This window comes from Mastigoproctus giganteus, chromosome 9, assembly GCF_048544385.1.
Source record: "Mastigoproctus giganteus isolate SK-2022 chromosome 9, ASM4854438v1, whole genome shotgun sequence".
NCBI lineage: Eukaryota > Metazoa > Arthropoda > Arachnida > Uropygi > Thelyphonidae > Mastigoproctus > Mastigoproctus giganteus.
The window spans coordinates 45,853,275-45,878,231 of record NC_143583.1 but is presented as its reverse complement, the minus strand read 5'-3'; the positions used below and the strand labels follow the sequence as shown (position 1 = coordinate 45,878,231).

At 41.2% G+C, this 24,957-nt stretch overlaps 1 protein-coding gene across 1 annotated transcript in view; it reads right to left on the bottom strand.

Annotated features, from left to right (window-relative positions):
* PolE1 (DNA polymerase epsilon catalytic subunit 1) overlaps positions 1-24,957 on the bottom strand; it is a 650,197-nt gene that overhangs the window by 33,811 nt on the left and 591,429 nt on the right. The window contains 2 exon segments of the mRNA XM_090380641.1: positions 6,461-6,595; positions 22,001-22,136. Of these exon segments, the coding sequence (XP_090236767.1) occupies positions 6,461-6,595; positions 22,001-22,136 (271 nt within the window).

Below are 24,957 nucleotides of genomic sequence, written 5' to 3'. Positions count from 1 at the left end.
GATGACACTCTGATTTCTAGGCAAGATAATATGTGTCTCTATTAGGGATTACCCTGACTTCTAATCTCTCTTGATATAAGCACATTAGAAATATTGCTTCCTCTGCATCTAAAAAACTGGGTTTTCTCTTTCATTCTCAACATTGTTTTTCTTCCAAACAGCTGTTTACTCTGTACAAATCACAAATCTGCCCTATTGTGGAATTTGTTCCCACATCTGGGGCGGTGCCCCCAAAACCTCAGGCTTCTAGATTCCATTCGGAAGAGGGCAGTTAGTTTAATTAATGACTCATTTTTTAAGAGTCTTTCCATTCTCTGCTTAATATGCCTTTTCACAGATACTTTCATGGACAAAATTCTGGTGAATTGGCTTCTATAATTCCCACTTGCTCTTCCAAACCAGTCTGAACATGTGCTGCAACTAGTCAACATCCTTTTGTTGTCCAACTTCAAACTCACAGGACTAACTTTTCATCTTACTCATTTATTCATTCAACTTTCATTTTCTTTAACAACCTCTTTTCATACGTATTTCTTGAAAATTACAACTACAAAAATTCTAATGCCAACAAGTATCCTCTCTTTCATCTTCTAACCTATGAATGGAAATAAGTACTATAGTTCTAATCCCGCTTGTGCTTGAGGTTCTTATAAAAAAAAAACAAACCCTGACCAGGATGCCACCCAAATAATTACCAACATATCTGGTCTAGCAAACTATATAATAGCTGGCCTGCAAACTGTTTTAAAGATGTAAAATATAGGGAATATTAACTCATACCATGATGCCTGTTGTATACTGATGGCATATTCCATACTGCATGATAGAAGAAATGTTGGGGGGGGGGAATACGAAGCTTTGCTCTGGAGAATAAACCTGATTTTCACTAATTCAAACCAAGTCCTTGAGGTTGTCACAGACATTCTCTCAGATATGCCAGACAAGCTGTACTTGCTACCTGGGAGTCTAAAATGCTGATGGAACTGATATTCGGGTGACACTCAAGTCAGATGGATCCAATTTCGGCGAAGTCTGGACGGTCTGTGACAGCCAAATCCTCTGCTTGCACCTTCACGATGGTGGGACTGTTAGTAATCCTAGGTATAACCTCCATGCACAAGTACATAGTGGGTGACCACCCAGGTGTGAACCAACCTAAGCAGGGGTCGAGGTGTGGCGCCCACACCACATGGAGGAACGCCGCCCCTCTATGTTACCAGGCAGTACTAGGTGGTAGATGATTCTCATCAACCGGAGAAATACCACCACTTTGCTTATTGGAGGCTTGAAGAGGTGGAACCCATGTTTAGTCCCTAGAGCTAAGTTCCGGTCAACCCTTTCCGATGACTTTCGAGGTTATGATGAACGTTGTGGCGAGATCCAATATTCCTTACATTTTGAGGGTCCAGCTCTAAAATGGTGTTCACAGACCGGCCGCTAGTTAGTACACCAGACCAAACCTATTGGTAACTCTATAGGAGGCTTCCGGATCAGCTAGTGTATAATCTTGCTACCTCTACTCTGCCAGATAGTGACTGGAGGGAGTCCAAGTAGTGTGTATGCGGGGAGCATTGTCGAGGCCACGTTATGTCAAGGATCTGGGTATATTCTTACCACGTGTACGCCATATCCAAAAATTTCATTACTTCATACAGCATGTCCCACCCACTTTTTCTTACTATTGAATACACCATGAATTGTCAAACTAATAGAGCAAGCTTATCTGCGAAAAGATCTAAACCTCCCAAGCACTTCCTAATTCATTTCACAAATATACGTGGTCTCAATTCTAATCTCAACGATGTCCATTTCCACTTGCAATCTGCCAAACCCCATGTATTTTTTCTGACAGAATCTCAGTTATCGGTTGATTCAACTACTGCTCATCTCAGATGCCCAAATTATTCGCTGTATGATTCCTTTCGCCTCAAAGGTGGTACTTGTGCATATGTCCGTTCTGATATTCCCTATCAGAGACTTGGCAATTTGGAATCTCCTCTCTTTGTTGTCTCTACCGTTCCCCCAACTCCACTAATCCCTTAGAGCTCTTTGACTTCCTCTCTTTGCAACTTGACTTTCTCCAGTCCAACTTTCCTAACAGTGAGGTAATTTTCCTTGGTTGATTTTAATGTTCACAACTCCAGCTGGCTTCCGTTTTCTAGTCACACTGACCCAGCAGGTCGAGATGCTGAGGCTTTTGCAATTACTAATGACCTAGCACAGATTGTTCATTTACCTACAAGAATACCGGACACTCCTAATCATACAGCCAATATGCTTGATCTTTTTCTCACAAACCACCCTTCTAAGTACACGGTCGAAGTGAGAGGTCCTTTAGGCACTTCAGATCACAACTTGGTGATTGTCTCTTCTCCAATGGAATCTTTATCTCACGGCTATTCCCAACCTCGTGTTGTTTGGCATTACAAGAATGCAAAATGGGATGACCTGCGAGACTTCTTTTCTTCTTTTCCTTGGTCGGATTACTGTTTCAAAACTTCTGATGTCAATGTTTGCTCAGATTGTGTCAGTGAAATTATTCTTGCAGGAATGGAATCCTTTATCCCACACTCCACTTTAAAATCTTGTCCTTTATCTAAACCTTGGTTTTCCAATCAATGTGCTAAGGCTGTTCAAGAGAAGAATGTTGCATATCGTAATTGGCTTGTTTCTAATTCTCCAGCTTCATTTTCTGCCTACACCAAAGCTTGCAACAATTGTAAACCAGTTATTAATCAGTCCAAACTAGAGTTTGAACAGGCTAAGAGTAGAAAACTTGCTTCTTGCCCTAACGATAGCCGAGCATTCTGGTCTCTTGCCTAAGCTATTGGCCGCAAGTTTTGCCCATCTCTGCTCCCACCTCTGTCCAAACCAGATGCTTCTGTTGTCACTTCAGCCAAGGATAAAGCTGACCTGCTAGCATCCCATTTTTCTTCCAGCTCATGTATTAATGATCTTGGTAAAACACCTCCTACCATTCCCAACACGCTCCATTCAATGCCTCCTGTGGTCTTCCGTCAAAAGGATGTCAGAAGGGTTTTGACGAATCTTGATGCTAAGAAAGCTCCAGGTCCCGATGATATCTCTCCACTTGTTCTCAAAACCTGTGCTCCTGAACTTACTCCTATTCTTTGCCGCCTTTTCTCACTTTCTTATTCCAAAGGTGTTTTTCCTTCTGCTTGGAAATTTGCTCATATTCAGCCAGTTCCTAAAAAGGGTGACAAATCCCTCCCATTCAATTATCGTCCCATTGCAATTACTTCTACTCTTTCTAAAGTAATGGAGAAATCAATTAACCGCCAACTCTTAAACTACCTAGAAACCTTCTGTCTGATCAACGATCGCCAGTATGGATTCCGTCAGTGTCGATCCACTGGTGATATTCTGGCTTATGTTACCCATTTATAGACTAATTCAATGGAAAGGTTCGGTGAAACACAAGTAGTTGCTCTTGACATCTCAAAGACTTTTGATCGTGTTTGGTATAAAGGTCTTCTAAACAAGCTTCCATCTTATGGTTTGCCAACTGTTTTTAATAATTGGTTATCCAGTTTTCTCTCTGATCGCTCACTGAGGGTGATGGTAGATGGCTCTCTGTCTTCTAACTTCTCCACTAATGCCGGTGTCCCCCAAGGTTCAGTTCTTTCCCCCACTCTTTTCCTCTTGTATATTAATGACCTTCTTCCATTGACTGGAAATCCTATCCATAGTTTTGCCGATGATAGCACATTGCATTTCACTTTCCATTTTGAGAAACCTTGTCCTGCTCAATCAGCTTCAACTTCTCGAAAATCTGCTACCAATTCCTTAAATGCCGATCTTCAGGTAATTCTCCAGTGGGGCAAAGACAACTTAGTTGATTTCAACCCTTCTAAAACTCAGTCTTGTCTTATATCTCGCAAAAAGGATTCTTCTGCTCCTATACTTATCTTTAGTGACACTCCGATTTCTAGGCAAAATGATATATCTCTTTTGGAGATTACCCTGACTTCTAATCTCTCTTGGCACAAGCACATTACAAATATTGCTTCCTCTGCATCTAAAAAACTTGGTTTTCTCTTTCACTCTCGGCATTACTTTTCTTCCAAACAGCTGCTCACTTTGTATAAATCGCAAATCTGCCCTGCCATGGAATATTGTGCCAACATCTGGGGTGGTGCCCCCAAAACCTCTCTCAGGCTTCTTGATTCCATTCAGAAGAGGGCAGTTAGGTTAATTAATGAATCATCTCTAACAGAGTCTCTCCACTCGCTTTCTCATAGACGTACTGTTTCTGCTGCATGCCTCTTCTACAGATACTTCCATGGGCACTGTTCTTCTGAATTGGCTTCTATAATTCCCGCTCTCTCTTTCAAAACAGTCCGAACACGTGCTGCCACCAGCCAACATCCATTTACTGTCCAACTTCAAACTCATAGAACCAACTTTTCATCTTCCTCGTTTATTCATTCAACTACTGTTTTCTGGAACAACCTTCCTTTATACGTATTTCCTGAAAATTACAGTCTACAGAAGTTCAAGTCCAATGTCAACAAATATCTTCTTTCTTCTTCTCAACCTCCAACCCAAGCACGGTACTAAGTACTATAGGTTCTAATACCTCTCGTGTTTGGGGTTCACATAAAAAAAAAAAAAAAAAGTATTGATATTACACCAGGTGATGAAAGTCAGGTACTGCCTAGTAAAAAGCAGTTCCAATATAAGAGTTATAAAAAAAGTATTAAAACAGACAAACATTAAAAGGTAACTGTTACAAATATTAGAAGAAAGAAGGCTTACTCTAGCTAAGAAACAGGAGAGCATTGAGGGCTGATTGTCCATAACGAGTGATCTACACCTTCAGTGGCCTGCACACTTACTGGGTATAACTGATTTGGACGATGAACACAGCCATTTTATTTATTTCGTTTTATTTTATTTTTATTATTTTTTTTTTTCATCGTATGCAGATTACCAATACATAGTAATGCTTCAAACCAAAACCAGGAGAAATTTATGAGACAATAATATTTTTAACTACAACTATAATGAAATGTATAACCAAATATACACTCAATGATCACTGAATTATGACCATCTACCTAATACTGCATTGGGCCACCATTCACATGGATAACAGCTGCTATTTGCCTAGACATTAACTCTGCTAGATTTCTGAAGGTGTCCATAGGAATCTGTAGCCATGCTTCTGCAAGGCTTTCCACAGTGCTGGAATAAACGACTTGCATATCTGTATGCCTCACTTTCCATTCCAAAACATCCCACAGGTGTTCAATTGGATTGAGGTCAGGCAAATTCAGAGGCCAATGAAGATGGGTGATATCTTAACTGTGTTCCTCAAACTACTTGTGCAAAATATGTGAGCCTGATGACATATGCATCATCATCGTGAAAGATTGCATTTCTGGCCAGGAAAAATGCAACATTGTAGGGTGCACATTGATTCCTAACAACTGCCAGTAGAACTCACCAGTGAAACATTAATTCATATGCACTAGTTCTTGCCAGCAAAAAATACTCCATATTAAGCAACCACTGTCACCTGCTTGGATAGTGTGCACTGTGCACAATGGGACCATGGATTCATGCTGCTTGTCCCACACACACAAAGGTATCTATTGGCATGTGTCCCATGTATTTAGACTCATCCAACCGGCACACTTGTTTCCAGTCCACCAGTATCTAACCAGCCTGTTGATTACACCACAGCATTCGCCATCGACGATGATCAGCAGTGAGAAGAGGGTGTGTCTTGGGTCGTCTGCTGTGAAACTCCATATGTATTAGTTTTTTTTTTTTTTTTTTTTTGATTTGGTAGTTGTTGGCGCATCGGCTTCTGTGGCCATATTGCACCTCCCAAGGTTTTTTTTGCAGTACTTTGATCCAAGCCCGAGGCGGGAATCGAACCCGCGACCTTGGGGTTGCCGGGCAGGTACTTTACCCACTCGGCTAGCCCGGTCGGCTATATATGTATTAGTGCACAGTCATTTGGGATATTCTTGCACTCCCCATATTGTATTGAGATGTCAACTGTGCCACAGTGACCTGCTGTTCAGCCTGTACAACGCACTGCACTGCACCCTTCACTCACCACGAACACCTACCACATGTAATCCTTTACAGTTCTGTTGGTAGGAGGTGGTTTGACCTGTCTGACACCATTCTTTGTACACCTTAACCACAGTAGGCCATGAGCAACCGACAAGACATGCTGTTTCTGATATGGAAGCACTTGATGCACAAGCCCCCACAATCGTGTGCCCTTTGGAAACTCCGTGATATCTTTACTACATCTACTACTTTACCACTTTGACTTACATGACCAGATGCAAATTACCACTGCTCTAGCATACGAACCTGTTTGGTTTTTATACTGCAAGCTATGCGTCATAGTCCACTACAGATGGGGTGGTCACAATTCAGTGATCACTGAGTGTATATTTCAATTAAGTGTACCCACCTCTGGTAACACAAATGACAGACATGGGTCTTTCCAATCTGATTCATCGCTGAATTCACCAACACCTATTAGACGAAGCAGGTCACGTCTTAACTTCATGACTTCATCACTAATATTGTTATCCAAAGATAAAACCTAATAATACCAAAATATTATTTATAAACAACTCTTGATTAGTAATTCTAAAATACTCAAAGTTTAATATTTTAGAATCATTTTAAACTAAATCAATCACTCTAAACTATTCCTGGCAGTTCTTTTAGTTTCATTCTAACCTGAAAGAACTACCAGGAGAATGGAAACAAGATAAGTAGCTCAACTTGAGTATTATAACTCATACTTTCACTTTATCATTCTATTTCAAACATGTATTTCAGTCAAATTAAAACATAATTTTAATGGTAAAGGCAATCACTTTTTCAACCAGTAATCATTTTTTTTTTCAGTAATCACTTTTTTCAACAATCACTTAATACACAATAACACAATCACACAATAAGCCAATTTTAGGAACTAGTTTCAGCAGAATGTATGATTAAAATGGATGAAAACTTACTGCCCAAAGATTAGGTTTACAAAAAGTACAATCTGCAGATTAAGCAAAGCAAATGCATGACATAATATCACCTGGATGGTTATTATATATAAATTCCAATAAAAAGAAAGAGATTGTTTTTGTTTGGGTTTTAATGGTGCATCAGCAACTAGGGCTATAATGTGCCAAAACCACATCCCCTACAATATAAACAGTAAAAATTTCAGTGACATAATGACTTAGGTCACTATGTCAACATGTATAGAAATATAAATATGGTCAAGGTAAACTAACATAAAAATATATTTAAATACAATAGAAAAGGTTTATTGATTTTAAAAACGTAAAAACAGTGTATAAGGCTCAGTCAGATGGGTAAAAAACATTAAAATACATAAAAAAGTTTCTGTCTATATCATGGACATTTGGTTAAAAAAACTGTCACAATCCTCACACATAGAAGCATCATCTGCCCTCAGCAAGAATGCATGCATAAGATGACTATGTCCTATGCAGAGATGAGCTAGGACAACTTCCTCTCTATGGTTCCTGCACAGACTCAATTGCCAATTTTGGATAACAGGCTTTATCTGATATAGCTTGTTTGTGACCTGCCCATGCCACGGACTGTTTGCCATTGGAGAGTAATGTAGAGTGTATTAGCTGCCTGTAGTCTGTACAAGGGGACTAACATGGTGCTGTTGTTGTGGTGATCTGGCAGCGGCATCAGCCGCTTCATTATCCTTGATCCCAATGTGGCCTTGGGGATCCAGGCAGAAATGGATGTCAAAGGAATGCTCAAAAAAGAGAATGTAACGTCTACTGGATCCAGGTCAGGGATGGGTGAGGACTGTACCCAATCCCCGATAAAGCCTGTATACTTAACGAGTCAATATACACCATGCACCTTTGGTAGTTGTGAGTTTTCAATACAGTCCAAGGCTAACTCTATAGCATACAACTCAGCTATATATATGCTGTATTACTGGGGAATCTTCCCAGATATAGTACTACCAGAAAAGCAGCAGATCCAACAGAAAACTCTGACTTCGAGCCATCAGTGAAGACAGGCAAGAAATCAGAGTATTCAGCTTGGTGAGGCAGTATAGAGTTGTTGGTAGACAGAAGATGGCGTGGGGGGCCTTACTTCAATTTTTTAAAGGAGAAATCGCATGATGGCAGCTGAGCATACCAGGGTGGAAGTCGTTGCCTTGGTGACTCAGCAACATTGTCAACCGAGATGCTAAGCTCTCTGAGCAGCTCTTGGACCCGGATAACAAAGGGACAGTTGGGCAGTGTGGACAAGTGTTGTAGAGAGTTTTCCCATAGTGGCTCAAAAAATGCATGTCCACATAGGGTTGTCTGGCAGGGGATTTCAATATAAAAAGTATATTTTTAGATACTTTTATCATCAGAGAGACAGAGGTGGTTCACCTGTTCGAAGTATAAACTCTGGACAGGAGATGTTCTAAAAGCTCCAGTAGCAACGCAGATGGCTTGATGATGAACTGGATCTGGCCGTCATAGTACGCTGTTTCTTACTGATGCATACACTTGGGGACCCATAATCTAATTTAGAACGGACAAGTGCACAATTTAGGCAGAGTAGAGTGCAGCAGTCTGCTTCCCATTTATTGGAGGAGAATCGCGGGTAGGAGAGGTTCAATTCCCTTGTGCACTTTTTGTCTGCGTAGTTGACAGATATGTGATAGAAATGTCAACTTCTCATTTATTGGAAGTTGACATTTCACACAAGCCATCAAATATGAGCCCCCTAAGAACTTTTTGTGTTGGATGCTACTGGATATTTTGTCCAAGCTTGAGTTCTGGTCCAGGGTGAAGATTCCGTTTGCGACAAAAAGTGTACACAGATGGTCTTCTGTGTAGAGAACCTGAAACCATTAGCCATTGCCCCAAGAGTTGATGTGGTTAATGGCATGCTGAAATTGTCCTTTCTATGACCCTCATATCGCATTACTGTGAAAAAAATGCTAGTCATTTACAAAGAGGGGCACTGTTTACAGTCGGAGGAAGTTGTTCAGTAATAGTTTTACTTTGATGGCAAAAAAGCATAACACTTAGAACTGATCCTTGTGGAAACTCCCTCTTCTTGGCAAAAATGGCCAGGAGAGAGTGGATCCTACACGAACTTGGAAAGGACCGGTTAGAGAGGAAGTTTTTAATAAAGATGGCAATGTGTCCCACTAAGACCAAAGTTGTATATGTCTTTTTAAGATTCCATATCTCCAAGCAGTGCCATATGCTTTTTCCATGTGGAGGAAAACTAACACCTGGTGCTCACGTTTCAGGAAGGCATCATGTTTCCAGTTGGATTAAATGGTCAAGTGTTGACCTGTTCCTTCAGAAGCCACACTGTGTCCTGGAAAGGAGGTCAATAGCTTCTATGTACCACATAAGGCAAGCATTGACCATTCTTTACAGGATTTTGCACAAGCAGCTGGTCAGAGCAATAGGACGGTAATTTTTTGGCATTTTTGGATCCTTTCCCGGTTTCAGAAAGGCAATAACGGTTACTGTATGCCAGGAGTCTGGAAAGTGCTCTTCCAGCATAGATTCTATTATAGAGACAGAGCAAGAGATCCATGGATCCTGATGAAAGATGTTTAGTCATATCATAATGGACGTTATCTAGCCCAACAGACTTGCCTTGGATAGGGAGAGCACTGCTTTCAGCTCCCATTGTGTAAAAGCCTGACTGTATTCCTCACTGCTGTTTGAAGACAGCTTCAGTTGCTGTTTTTCTGACTTTTGTTTAAGGGTCAGGAACTCTGGGAGGCTTGTTTGTTTGTTTGTTTGTTTGGTTGAGTTTTATTGGCGCATCAGCAACTATGGCTATAATGCGCCAAAACCTTGTCATAAAAAGTAAAAAATTTTCAGTGACCTATTGAATTAGGTCACTACATCAGATTATAAAAACAAGTATAAACTGTAACAGACAAATATCAGTAAACAAGTAACGATAGAAAATCATAAAATAATATGATTTTTTTAAATATGATTAAAAAGGTTTACTGATTTTAGGAAATTAAAAATAGCAGACACATGGTCATTGTCGGATAAAATTTGACTGAGTGTATACGGCTCAGTCAGATGGTTAAAAGCGGTAAAACGAGCATTTCTAAAACTGGTACAGTCAACTAAAATGTGTCTGATTGTTAAAATTGTGCCACAGGACTCACACATAGGAGGGTCATCAGCCCTCAGCAAAAACGAATGAGTTAAATGACTGTGTCCTATGTGGGTCCAGGCAAGAACAACTTCCTCCTTACGATTCCTGCGCAGACCAGACTGCCACGGTTCAATTACAGATTTTATATGATATAATTTATTCGCAGTCTGTCTATTCCACGAATCCTGCCATTGGGAATGTATCTTTTGGTGTATTATTTGCCTGTAGTCTGTATAGGGGACTAACAGGCAGTGGTTATTATTGGGAATTGCTGATTTGGCTGCAGCGTCAGCCAAATCATTTCCCCTAATCCCAATGTGGCTGGGAATCCAGCAGAAGCGGATATCATATTCACGTTCATGGAGAACGTGAATCTTCTGCTGAATGCTAGACAGAACTGGATAAGGATTATATCTCGCGGTTATTAAAGCCTGTAACACGCTGAGAGAGTCGGAATATAAAATGAACCGTTGGTATTGGCATTTACTAATGTGATCCAAGGCTAACTTTATAGCGTGCAGCTCTGCAGTAAATATGCTGCATTCAGAGGGAATCTGCTCCGATGTAGTGCTGTCTCTAAAGACAGCAGCAGATCCCACATATGATTCCGCCTTCGAGCCGTCTGTGTAGACTGGCGCGAAGTCAGAATGTTCAGCTCGGTGTGCTGAATAAAGCTGCAGGTAGACAGACGATGGAGTGTCCGACTTACCCCAATTTCTAAGGGACAAGTCACATGCCGGGACATGAGCATGCCAGGGTGGAAGGGGTTGCTTCGGTGTTTGAGCAACCTTGTCTACCTTGATATTAAGTTCTTTGAGTAGCTCTTGGAGACGAATACCAAAAGGACGATTGGCAGTCTTACGGGTGTTGTACAAATTTTCCCATTGTGGCTCAAAAACGGATGGCCACGAAGGATGGTCTGGCAGGGATTTCAGCTTTAAAGCGTAGTTTAGAGACAACTGCTTACGTCGAAGCGATAACGGCGGTTCGTTTCCTTCGACGTATAAGCTCTGGACTGGAGATGTTCGATATGCTCCAATAGCGGTACGGAGAGCCAGATGATGGACAGGATCCAGCCAACGAAGTACACTGTCTCTGGCCGAGTTGTATACCAGGGACCCGTAATCTAGTCTGGATCGTACAAGTGCACGGTAGATGCGTAGTAGGGTGTATCGATCCGCACCCCAAGATGTTGAGGAAAGAGAGCGCAGAATATTCAGCCCTCTTGTGCACTTTGTGCGGAGTTGACGGATGTGATCCAGAAAAGTCAACTTTTCATCAAATACGAGTCCCAAAAATTTTGTGTCCGCCGCTACTGGAATAGCATTTTGTCCGAGCCTTAATTCAGGTTCAGGATGAAGATTACGCTTACGACAAAAGTGTATGCAAACGGTCTTCTCCGGCGAGAACCTGAAGCCATTTGCAAGTGCCCAGGAATTGAGGCGATCAATGGCTTTCTGCAGTTGTCTTTCAATAACCCTCATGTTGCATGACTGACAAAATATGTTAAAGTCATCAACATAGAGGGCACTGTTTACAGTTGGAGGAAGTTGTTCTGTGATGGAATTTACTTTGATGGCAAAAAGCGTGACACTTAATACTGATCCTTGTGGTACTCCCTCCTCTTGGCTAAAGGAACGAGAGAGTGAGGATCCCACACGAACTTGGAAAGATCGATTGGCTAAAAAGTTTTTAATAAAAATGGGGAGTTGCCCCCTAAGACCCAGATATTGCAGATCTTTTAAGATGCCAAATCTCCAAGTTGTGTCATACGCTTTCTCCATGTCAAAGAACACCGACACCAAGTGTTCGCGTTTTAGGAAAGCATCCCGGATGGATGTTTCCAGTCTAATAAGATGGTCCAAAGTGGACCGGTTCCTTCGGAAGCCGCACTGGATATTGGAGAGAAGGTCATTTGATTCTAAGTACCATATTAGACGAGAATTGACCATTCTCTCCAGGATTTTGCACAGACAGCTAGTCAGAGCAATAGGACGATAATTGGTAGTGACTTTTGGATCCTTTCCTGGCTTAGCAAAGGCGAGAACGATTGCCTTGCACCAGGAATCCGGAAACTGCCCTTCAATAAAGATTCTGTTATACAGAGAGAGCAGATAATCCATAGATTTTGGTGAAAGATGTTTAACCATTTCATAATGGATGCCATCTGGTCCAACAGCACTTGCTTTGGAAAGGGCGAGGGCTCTTTTCACCTCCTGAATAGTGAACGACCCATTGTAGGGATAGATGCTCTTAGACTTAAAATTAAGTGCCTGTTTTTCCAGTTTATGTTTCAGGACCAGGAACTATGGGGAATACGAAGATGTTGAAGAGAATGTTTCCCCAAGAGCATTGGCTATTGCAGTTGGATCTGCAATAGCGCATCCATTATAATCTAGGATTGAAGAAGGGTGGGATGTATATTTTCCCTTCATTTTCTGGATTTTATCCCAGACTACCTTAGAATTGGTAGACTGGTTAATAGATGATGTAAAACGGATCCATGATTCCTTTTGACTCTGACGGCGAATGTAGCGTGCTTTGGCTCGTGCACGCTTGAAGGCCAATAGATTAACAGTGGTAGGATATCGACGGAATATCCCCCACGCTTTGTTTTGAGCCTTTTTTGCTGCTGCTGTGCATTGTGAATTCCACCAAGGTTTGGGAAATGGTGGAAACCGGGCAGATGTTTTTGGAACAGCATTCGCAGCTGCTTGGACAATGATTTCTGTGATGTACGTTACTGCGTCATTGATAGGCTCCTGACTGACTGTACTGAGGTCAAAATTTGCCTGATGTTGGAAGGCATTCCAGTCAGCCTGATCAAACTTCCACCGTGGTAACCTAAAAGGAAGACATGGTCTTCCACTGTGTAACAAGGTTATCACAGGGAAGTGATCACTTCCGTATGGATTCTCCTCCACTTCCCAAGTGAGTGAAGGGAGTAGAGAAGGGGAGCAGATAGAGAGATCAATGGCAGAAAAAGTACGGGTAGGCATGTGGAAGGTGTTTGTTCCAGTATTTACAAGGGAAAGGGCATTGTCATTGAGCATAACGCTCTATGACCCATCCCCTTCCAGTGATGTTAGCACTACCCCACAGGGTGTTATGTCCATTAAAATCCCCAAGAAGTAAGAAAGGGGGAGGCAACTGCGTTACAAGATCATCAAGGTTTTCCTGGGAGATGTCAGTCCCAGGTGGCAAATAAATAGTGCAGACCGTTAATAGAAATCCCACTGTAAGGCGAATTGCAACAGCCTCTATGCTGGTTGTAATTAGCAAGGGCTGAACTGGGGTCTGATTATTCACAAGGATAGCCACTCCTCCATGGCAGGACCATCCGCAATTCTATCCTTACGAAAGATTGTGATGTTATGCATGGTGGGATCATCATTTGCCTTTAGATAAGTCTCCTGCAAGCAAAAGCAAACTGGCTCGTGCTTTTGCAGGAGGGCCTTGATGTCATCTGTATTTCGCCGGAATCCACGACAATTCCATTGTAGGAATTTAGCCATTATTTTGGCTTGGTGGGTCCATTAGGCGGCTTCCGAGGTGCTGAGGGCTTACTTTTATCAGTCTTGGCTTTATCTTTTTTGGGGAAGAATGGACGCTGTCCGGTGTCCATTTCTTCCTCCACGAAGAGTTGCAAGACTGAATCGTCCGGTACCTCCTTGTCTTCTACATCCATTGATTCTGTTAATTTTGGTTGCTCTTTTTTACCCCTTGGTTTTGTTAGTGGTGGAGCACTAGGAGGTATGGATATTGGAGTAGCAGCTGATTGTGTTTTTGTGGTGGGCTTTTGTGAACTCAATAAATAGCGTGCAATCGGCGTGAACGACTCTCTTGGTGGTATAGTCATATCTGTTTGAGTACCGATAGTGCACTTCGCAGAAACCTTCTGAGCATATGAAGGCTTCCCGCTATTTATTGGTTGTATGCGTTTTCTAACCTCTGGATAGGAGATGTTAAGGTCCGTTTTTAACTTTTGTATCTCCTTTTCGTCCTTCCACTGCTGGCATGCTCGAGAGTATGCAGGGTGCTCTCCTTGGCAGTTAATACAGTTAGGCTTAGGAGCTATACATTCCTTGCTCTCGTGATCTTTAGCACCACATCGAGCACAGGCAGGGTTACCACGACAAGCTGTTTGTGAGTGGCCGTACTTTTGACATTTAAAACACCTCGGTGGGTTTGGAACGTAAATCCTCACTGGGCAGTTTAAGTACCCTGCCTTGATGGAACTTGGAGGCCTTGGGGTGTTGAATGTTAGGATGAGAACTCGGGTAGGGACGAGATTCCCATCCTTACGCATGGATATTCGCTTGACAGCTGTTACTCCTTGTTCTTTTAATTCAGAGCAGATCTCTTCTTCAGAAACGTGAAGGAGATCCCACTCTGATATGACACCTCGTGAAGAGTTCAAAGTTTTGTGAGGGGTTACAATAATGGGTATTCCCCCTATAGATGTGGCTTTCAAAATTTTTTCTGCTTGATTTATATTCGATGCTTCAATAAGAATATCACCAGAACGCAGCCGTTTTACAGATTTGGGTGAACCTGCCATCCCTTCTAATCTTTTCTGGATAAAGAAAGGTGACATTTTCCCTACTGACTGCTCTCCGGTGGAATGGAGAATGAGGAAAAGCGGTGTCACAGATGGTGTTTTCTCCTCAGTTCTGGCTCTTTTAGCAGAATTGCTCTCACTTTCTTCCGACGATCGATTAGGTAGGGGCCTTGTTTGGGCCCCAGAAAAAGAGGGATTTAAATTACTCATAGGAGTAAAGAAAAAATGTCTGATGCCTAAGTACCTCACCCACCACGGAGCCCTATGAGGGGGCGCCCACTCGTGAACTAGCAGGTACTGCGTACACGAATGGGATGCCGAGTTCGCTTAGAACACCATACCCACGTTACCAATAAGTCTTTATCCCATCCCAGGACCAAAGGGAGGGAGACTTATTGGAACGCAGTTGACCCTAGCAGTATAAAACCACCCGCCGATTGATCCCAGTCGAGCCGGTCCGGGACCGCCCGTCTTGTCGAAGCAGGGGCCAAAGTGGTGTATTAAGGCTGGGCCCCTCAACCACCAGGATCCCCCTTTCCGCTTCCACGGGTTGCGGCGCACGGCTGCACACGCCGGATTCCAATGGTGTAACCCTGGAACCAAGGTATGGGCGTTGGATCCCAGTGATGCTAATCTGGAAAACCAGCAGCATCACTGGGAGGTCCCCTCACCACGTACAGGTACCCACGTCGAGGGGCTCTGGGAGGCATGATGTTTCTGAAGACACTTTAGCAAATGTCTCCCCAAAAGTGTTTGCGATTGCAGTTAGGCCTGCAATTGTACATCCATTATGTTCAAGGATTGATGGAGGGTGTGATGTATATCGGATCCAAGATTCCTTTTGGCTCTGACGTCTGATGTAACATGCTTTAGCACGGGCACGTTTGAAGGCTACTAAATTATCTCTGGTGGAGTACCGACGAAATATTCCCCATGCTTTGTTTTGAGTCTTTCTAGCTTCTGTGCATTCTTCATTCCACCATGGTTTTGGAAAATGTGGAAACCGGGTTGCTGTCCTTGGGACTGCAACTGCCGCTGCTTGGACGATACCTGTGATGTATGTATGTATTTATTTGTCTTGGGCGGCACCTGGAACGTTAGTTCATCTCCGCCTCGTTAACTTATACAAATATACAAAGATTAAATACTGTACAAAAGAAAACCTCAACAGATTGAGGTAAACACAGGTAATTTCAAAGTAAACAATGAAAGTAATCTTATGCATATTAACATAAAAAAAAAACAAAACAAGTTCAAAGAAAATAATTAAGGATAACAGTACCCATTCAACCGACAAAACTTTGCACAAGCCCAGAAGTCTTAAACAAACCTTAAAAACAGTTGAGGTTAAATCCAGTAAGTCCTGCAGTCATTAGTAGCAAAGTCACAGTTAATCACCAATAACAAAGTCACAATCAGTTAACAGACATCCGAACAAAGGAGCACAGGAATTTTCACAGGAATCAAATTGAGTTTCAGTTGTAGGACACTTGTAGAGTTTCAAAAAAAAAAAAAAACACAATACACACACAGAGCACAAGTCCAGAGCGGTAGATCTTGTTGAGAAAATGGACGTCATTGCAGTGAAGGTGAAGAGTCTTGAGCTGAATTTGAAACATTCGCATGTGTAGTCATTGCAGAAAGAATTGCGAGCCTTTTATTGAAGTTTGCCTTAGCAAAATCCTGAAGAGCGCGGTAACTCGTGGCATTTGATACAAAATTAGGTTCCAATCCTGATGAAAAGTTGGGAATTGCATTCTGCAGAATTACTCGAAATTCATTGTATGAGGGACAAGAGTACAACACGTGCTGCCAATCTTCCACACTGCCACAATGGCAGAGTTCCGTAGGAGACAAGCGAAATTTAAACAATTTCTTATTTAATGATCCGTGACCTGATATCAAATAGGAGGTAACTAAGTCAAGGCTAAACCAGACTGTAGATTTTTTATCCGTAAGAGAGTCAACTTCAGGAAAAAACTTATGCGTTACACTGCCCAGTGTTGTGTCATCCCACCTACCCTGCCACAAGTTGATCAACTCTTGCCAAATTCTTTGTCGTTCGGCTTTAACATCAACTTGAGTGTTAATAGAAATACCAAGGATCTCAGTGGGAATCTGACATTTCAGGTGATAACATAAGCCTCTGAAAATTACGTAGAGATAGAGTGGTAACGTCCCGGCTAAAACCTGTAAAGCAGGTGTTGAAACTGTTCGACAAATCTTCAAAATACAAAGTAACATTGTACGCTGGATTGTCATCAATTTTGATTGAAATTGTACAGTCCGCACCCTATGGAACCAAGCGCCAGCAGCATAGGTAACCATAGGGAGAAACACAGAGTTATAGTAGATTCTTAAACATCTTCTAGAAAGACCCCACTCAGTTCTAGAAACTCTGACAAGAGCGCCGGTGAAATTTCTGATCTTAATTCGCAGATTGGATAAATGAGGGAGAAAGTTTAACTTGCTGTCAATAGTTATTCCCAAAAGTTTAATTTCCGTTATTAGAGGTATTTGTCTATCGTTTATTTTAACTCTTGGTGGTCGACGAACATCCAGTTTAGAGCCAAGGATCATAATTTTTGTCTTGGTAGAACTAATTTTTAACTTATTTTCAACTGTCCATTGTTGAAGATCAGATAGAACTTTCTCAGCGGATATTTCAATAGAAGACCTTGAATTTCCACCAACAAGGACTGTCAAATCATCCGCATATGCCATGATCTTCACGTTGTCAAAAGTTCGGGTAATCCAACCTTGCAGGACAAAGTTCCAGAAAAGTGGTCCCAAAATGGAGCCTTGAGGACACCCTCGATAGACCTGACGCAAAATTTGACTGTACTTAGATCTGGCGGTGATAAATCTGTTAGAGAAATAGCTCTTAATTAGAAGATAAAGTTGCTGGGAACATTCGGCATGACGTAAACGTTCGAGGGCACTTTCCCACCAAAAGGAATCAAAAGCACCCTCGAAGTCAATAAAGATAGCAAGAGTATACTTGAAACTGGAGTGTTCAACAGAAGAAATGAAGTCTACAAGGGCGTCCTCGCAGGACCTTCCAGGAGTGAATCCGTACTGATTAGGCGCAATTAATCCCCGTTCCAATAACAAGTTGTTTAATCGCAGGGCAATTAAACGTTCTAATAGCTTACCAAGGTTGGCCAATAAAGCTATAGGCCGATAAGACCTCGGTTCCTGGGGGGGGCTTGTCAGGTTTCCTAATCAGCTTGATAAGGGCTGTCTTCCACAGATCTGGGAAAGTCCCAGCATCTAAACATTTGTTGAAAAGTTGTAGAAGTATACTGGGCTTAATCTTGGCGAGCCGTACTATAAAGGTACTCTCCAGCATATCCATCCCTGAGCATTTCTTAACTTTCACTTGTTTGACAGCTGTGTCCAACTCGATGGCACTAAAAGCCTCAGTCTTAATTGAAGAAACGTACAGAGAGTTGCCAGAACGAATATTAGTGTGAAAATCAGAGTCGGAGCTCACATTGTCCTGAAGAAAAAGATTATCTAGAATAATATTTACAGAATCCGTCCAGTTAGTGGTCTCCAGACCATTGTATATGATCGATCCATACACTTCTTGTGTAAATAATTTATTTCTTACAATTTTATAAAGTAGCCTCCACGGGTCCGCATTGCCAGAGTTGTGCACAAATTCTGTCCAAGTTTGCTTCTTCCTGGTAGCAATTGCCTTCACATAACGTTTCTTGAGATCAACGTAATTATTATAAAAGATGTGAACATCAGCCTGAGATAAATGACGATTGCGCTGATAGGTGCGTCGAGCGTGGTGGACCTGTTTCCGAAGCAAAGATAATTCTGACGACCACCAGGAACAAGTTTTGGAATTGACACGTTTTTTCCTTGATGATTTATATGATGCATTAATCAAAATTTTTTGAATCTGTGTCGCAGCTTCAGACACAGACATGGCGTCAAAATGAGAGTTAGTCAGTTTGGAGAAATCAGCATTTACAGAATGTTCAAATATGTCCCAATTAATGTTATTAATTGAGAAGCGAACGTACTCAGGCACACAGATACTCGAATCTGAGGGAGGAGAAGGTATGGAGACCGAGAAAGAAATTGCTCGATGGTCACTTGTTGTCCAGTTAGGTTGTACAGTCCAATCGTTGATAGCTAGATTACAGAAGGAATTTGAGAAGGTGATATCAATATTTGATTCTCCGGAGAACGTAGTGAACTGTTGAGGTCTGTTAAAAATCTTCATATTATTATTAATAATAAATTCTTCCAGTAATTGCCCTCGAGCATCAGAGCGTGCACTATACGTGTGATGTGCTTTACTGCCTCGTTAATTGACTCCTGCCTGACTGTTGTGGTATTAAACATGGCCAAATGTCTAAAGGTATCCTAGACTGGTGGCACTGTCTCCCATTGAAAATGGTGGATAACATGGGGTGGTGATCACTGCCATAAAGGCTTTCTTCAACCTCCCATGTACACACAGGAAGGAGGAAAACGGAGCAGATGGAAAGATCAATGGCTTTTTCCACATGGGTAGCCATGTGGAAAAAAAGTATTATTAGATCCCACATTTAAAAGGGCCAGATCATTATTTTAAAGAAGTCGCTCAATAATCTGACCTCTTTATTGATGTCAGAACTACCCCACAGAATATTATGTCCATTGAAATCCCCTAATAATAGAAAAGGGGCGGCAGTTGCTTAATGAGATCATCAATGTCTGCCTGGGGGATGTCTTTCCCAGGTGGCAAATAGATGGAACAAACTGTTAAGAGGAACCCGACTGTAAGATGAACTGCTACAGCCTCTAGGTTGAAGGTAAGTGGCATAGCTTGAAGGGGGTGGGGAGGTTACCCACAAGGATGGCAACTCCTCCTTGGGCAGGTCCATCCCCAGCTCTATCTCTGCAAATAACTGAACAGTTACGCAAGTAAGGATCCTCATTTGCCTTAAAATACGTCTCCTGTAAGCAAAAGCAAGTTGGCTCATGCTTACTCAGAAGAGCCTTGATGTCATCACTATTTCTACGGAATCCACGGCAATTCCATTGTAGAAATTTAAATGTATCTATTATTTAGATTTATTGGGTCTGTCTGGTGGCTTCCGAAGGGCTGAGGGCTTTGTTTTCTCAGTCCTGCATTTCTCTTTCTTTGGAAAGACTGGGTGTTGGCCCGCATCCATTTCTTCTCCTTCCACAAAGAGTTCCAGTACTGATTCATCCTGTACCTCCTTATCTTCTACATCCATTGTTTCTTGGATTATAGGTGGCTGTTCCAGTTTCTTTGGAGTTTCTTTAGTACTGTGTTTTAGAAGTGCTGGAGCATTAGGAGGTATGGATATAGGAGTGGCAGCTGACTGTGATTTTTGGGTGAGCTTTTGGGAACTTAATAAATAGTGCACAATGGGAGTAAATGATTCCCTTGGTGGAATTGTCATATCAGTCTGGGTCTCAATGGTAGTTTTCCCAGATGCTATCTGGGCATATGAGGGCTTGGTTGGATGCGTTTTCTGGCCTCCTAATAGGATATATTCAGCTCTGTTTTTATTTTTTGAATCATTTTTGTCCTTCTGCCACTGGCATGCTCGAGAGTATGCAGGGTGCTCTCCTTGGCAATTAGTACAATTTGGCTTAGACGCTAAACATTCCTTGTTCTCGTGACCTTTAGCACCACAGTGAGCACAGGCAGGGGAGCCACAACAAACATGGCCACTCCCAAACAAACTGTTTGGGAGTGGCCGTACTTTTGGCATTTAAAACACCTCAGTGGGTTCAGAATGTAGATCCTCAATGAGTAGTTTAAGTAGCCTGCGTTTATGGAAGTTGGAGGCCGTGGGGTGTTGAATGTTAGCAGCTGTCACTCCTTGGTCTCTCAATTCAGAGCAGATTTCTTCAGAGACATGAAGAAGGTCCCACTCTGATATGACACCTGTGAAGAGTTCAGAGTTTTATGGGGGGGGGGGATAACAATGATAGGTATTCCCCCTATCGATGTAGCTTTCAGAAGTTACTGCACATGTTTTAGGCTTGCAGCCTCAACTAAAATGTCTCTAGAATGAAGCCCTTTGACAGATTTTGGAGACCTTGCCAACCTTTCTAATCCTTTCTGGATGAAGAAGGGTGACATTTTCCCAAGCGACTGCTCTCCGGTGGAATGGAGAATGAGGAAAAGCGGTGTCACTGATGGTGAACTATCCTCAGTTCTGGGTCTTTTTGAGTTATTATTATTGGTGTCATCACATCAGTTAGGTAGGGGCTGTGTTGTGGCCCCAGAAGAAAAAGAGCAATTTTAATTACTCGTGAGAGTAAGATAAAAATTTCAGATGCCCTAAATACCTCACCCACAATGGAGCTGAGGGGACATCCACTCATGAACTAGCAGGTACCGCGTACAAGAATGGGACATCAAGTTCGCTCGGGAGCCTCATACCCATGTTTCCAATAAGATTTGATCCCATCCCAAGGACCAAAGGGAGGGACATAATGAAACACAGTTGCTTCTAGCAGTAAGAACCACCCGCCGATTGATCCCAGTTGGGCTGGTCTGGGACTTCCTGTCTTGTAGAAGCAGGGACCGATGTGGTGTATTAAGGCTGGGCCTCTCAACCACCAGGATCCCCCTTTCCAAGTTTCCATGGGTATATTTACCCATGGAAACTTGGAAAGGGCATGGCTGCACATGCTGGATTCTGACGTGTAACCCTGGAACCAAGGTATGGGCAATAGACCCCCAGTGATGCTAATCTGGAAGGCCAGCAGCATTACTGGGAGGTGCCCACATTGATGGGAAAAAAGAAAGAGAAACCAAGCCAAATTATGGCTATAAAAATTGGTATAAATTAAAGATTTAATGAAGTACATGTGTAAAAATATGGCACTATTGGGAGCAGTAGTAGTAATATACAGGATGTCTGGTCAACGTATAGAAATTTTATAGTAGAATTGCATAACAGTTGCATACGGAAATCTCAAACATAACATTCAAGCCATGAACCTCTATATGATACAACTTTACTAATGCAAATGCAATTTCCTGTACATATAACCACTGTTGATAAAAAAAAAAATTTAGACAGCTGCTACACAGTTGATAAAATTTTGCAGCCAAAATCTTACTATTGAATTTAATAGGTTGAATTGTTCAACGAAAACAGGTGAATACATATTTAAATTTACAATTCAGTTTACAGTTGGATTTATTTTTGTCAATTCTATCCATTGCAGACCTATCTGCAGCGGATAAATACTGAAACATACCTTGCATACAGCTTTTACAAATTCCAGAGCAGGATTCTTGAAGTTTATATATGAACCTGGTAATGTAGGAAAGACATTTTCTCCACCAGGACCAGACATGGCAGAAGGAATCTTCTTCTGGATTTTTCCAGTTATTCTGAAATACAAATATGTAATACATTATTAACATTTAATTGAGATTCTTAATTGAAAAGTTTTAGTATTACTCGCTAGCACATGCAAATGCATTTATTTCTAAAAATATAATTAAATATCACTGGAAAATATTAATAATGGTTTGATGGATTATTATTAATAATGGTAAAATGATGCAAGGGAGCAAAGTTTATACAGGGTCAAAGAGAAAAAGAAAAAAAAAAATTACTCACTTCATTTGCCCATTCCTTCTAATAAAAAATAATAAATTTATTATTATTTTATTATTTATTATCCTTCTAATAATAAATTTATTCAAACTACCCACTTCTGCAACACTAATTGGCTCTCTTGTTGAATGCACATTTATTCTACAACTCTCCCTTTTCTATTTAAATTTATTTCACATTTTGTGTGTCATCTGAGAAAGAGTAAAGTGGCATCAAGCATTTGGTTTATTTAAAACTAAAAAAAAAAAAAAAAAAAAAAAAAAAAACTGTTTTTATTCTGGTACAATCAATAGATCAGAAAGCTTCCTTTTGTATCCTTATCTTCTTATTCTTCTGAGCAGCCTAACAAACAGATCTCTATACCCTTCATAAATAAGGTATCCAAACATATATAGTATTCCAAATGTGGCCTAATCACTGCTTTATAGAAAGGGATAATCACCTCTTTGTCTCTGCTGTTAAAATTCTTATATTACTGAGAGAGCCCCATGAGCTACCTAAGCAGTCTATCTACACTATTCAGAGAACTTCATTTCAGATTTTTAATTACCCCAAGGTCTTTTTTCTTATGAACTATTTTGAATTTGGTGCTACGCAAATGGCATGTTATTCTGGGATTACCATTACCTAAATTCAGTACCTTGCATGTCTTTCCCTACATATTTTATTATAATTTTTCAGCCCACTGGTCCACTTCATCTAGACTTTGAAGTAACATATCTAGCTTAATGTCATTAAGCATCCTGCCTGCATTCATATCATCAGCAACCTTAGACATTACATTTTAAATTCCTACATCAACATCATTAATAAATATTAATGGCTGAACACCAAACTCTGTGGTACCCAACTCATAACATTAGTCCAAGAAGTGCAGTACCCATTAATGACTACCCTTCTGCCCCTTTATCCATAGTAGTAGTAAGTACCTTAATTACACACTGTTTTGTTCCAATTTATACAACAATCATTCATGAAGAACAGTAATGAAAACTTTACTGAAATCTAAGTATATAATGTCAAATTATTCACTGCATCCACTTCTTTTGTGGAAACCTTATAGTAGCTAATCACTACATTATTAGCTCCATACCTATTGAGATTACATTACTTCTTTAGCTGCTGAATCCACTATTTTCCTTAGCACAGAAGCTATACTTGTAGTTACCACTTCATTTCCCTTTGAACTACCCTTGTGAACAGGAGACAATTTGCACATCTTCAATCTGTAAGCACTTACCCTGAATTCAAAGATGCTCTCAATATTATAACTAGAGATTTTTTTACCTCTTTTGCTTTTTTTTTTAATAAAACTTCATCTGTACCAGGTGCTTTGATTAGCTGCATCAGCTCTTCCTTTTAGCTCTTCTATGCCCTTCCTTCCAGCTCTTCCTTTCAGTTATCATAAAAACAACATTTAATTAACAATCAGTATTAGACAGACATCTACTATCCTATAAATAAAAACTTCACTGTCAATAAGTAAACGCACACGATCTGACGATTTGTTGGAAAAATACAGAACCATGCTGAGGAAATGCCGCAAGCTAGGCCACAATGTCTATGTGTCTGCAATTCTACCCAGACATGATAGGAGGGATTATATGTTAAAAGCCTTGTGGATTAACTCAAGACTTGAAGGACTCTGCAAGGCTTTAGGGAGGAAATTTCTATCAGCACGGCCCACACTTATAGGTAGAAGGAATTTGCTTTGTAGAGACGGGATACACTTAAACAAAGGTGGTGCAAAAGTTTTTGCCAGTATTATTGAGGATACCTTAAAGGTTCAGGGAAACTGCTAGTTAGGGGGGGGGGGATGTGGGTAATACTGACACACGTTTATCTGATAATATTGGTCAAAGTAACTCTTGCATATACCTCAAGAGTTCTTATCTATTACCCCAACTGGACATATTATCTAGATGTTCTGGGGGCAGAAACGTTTCAAGTGAGCGGGTAGCTAATTCCAGGGAAGTGAGCCTAAAAAACTTCAAGGGTTGTGTTAGGGTTGTTAAATATACAAGAACAGTAAGTCTTAATTGTTTATATAGTAATGTTAGAAGTGTCGTCAATAAAATGAGCGAATTCGAACTGCTGGTTAAAACAAGTAACGCGGACATAATAGGGCTTACGGAGACATGGGGCCACCTGGAAATTGAGGATGATGAGTTTCAGTACAGCTTGTATAATGTATTTAGGAAGGATAGGGTAGATAGAAGGGGTGGTGTGGTAATGCTTCTAATCAGAAGCAGCCTAAGTGTGATGATAGCTTTCCCAGATTCAGACGTTTCACATGCTAGTATAGAATCTGTATGGTGTGAGATAGTTGGAAACAAAGGTATAGCCGACTGGGCTAGCCGGGTGGGTAAAGTGCCTGCCTGGCAACCCAAAGGTCGCGGGTTCGATTCCCGCCTCGGGCTTGGATCAAAGTACTGCAAAAACCTTGGGAGGTGCATTATGGCCACAAAAGCCTATGTGCCAACAACTACCAAAAAAAAAAAAAAAAAAGTATAATGCGAGTAGGAGTTATCTACAGAGCAGGTGACTGTAAAGATTATGACGAAAGCCTCTACATGCAAATCGAATGGGCAA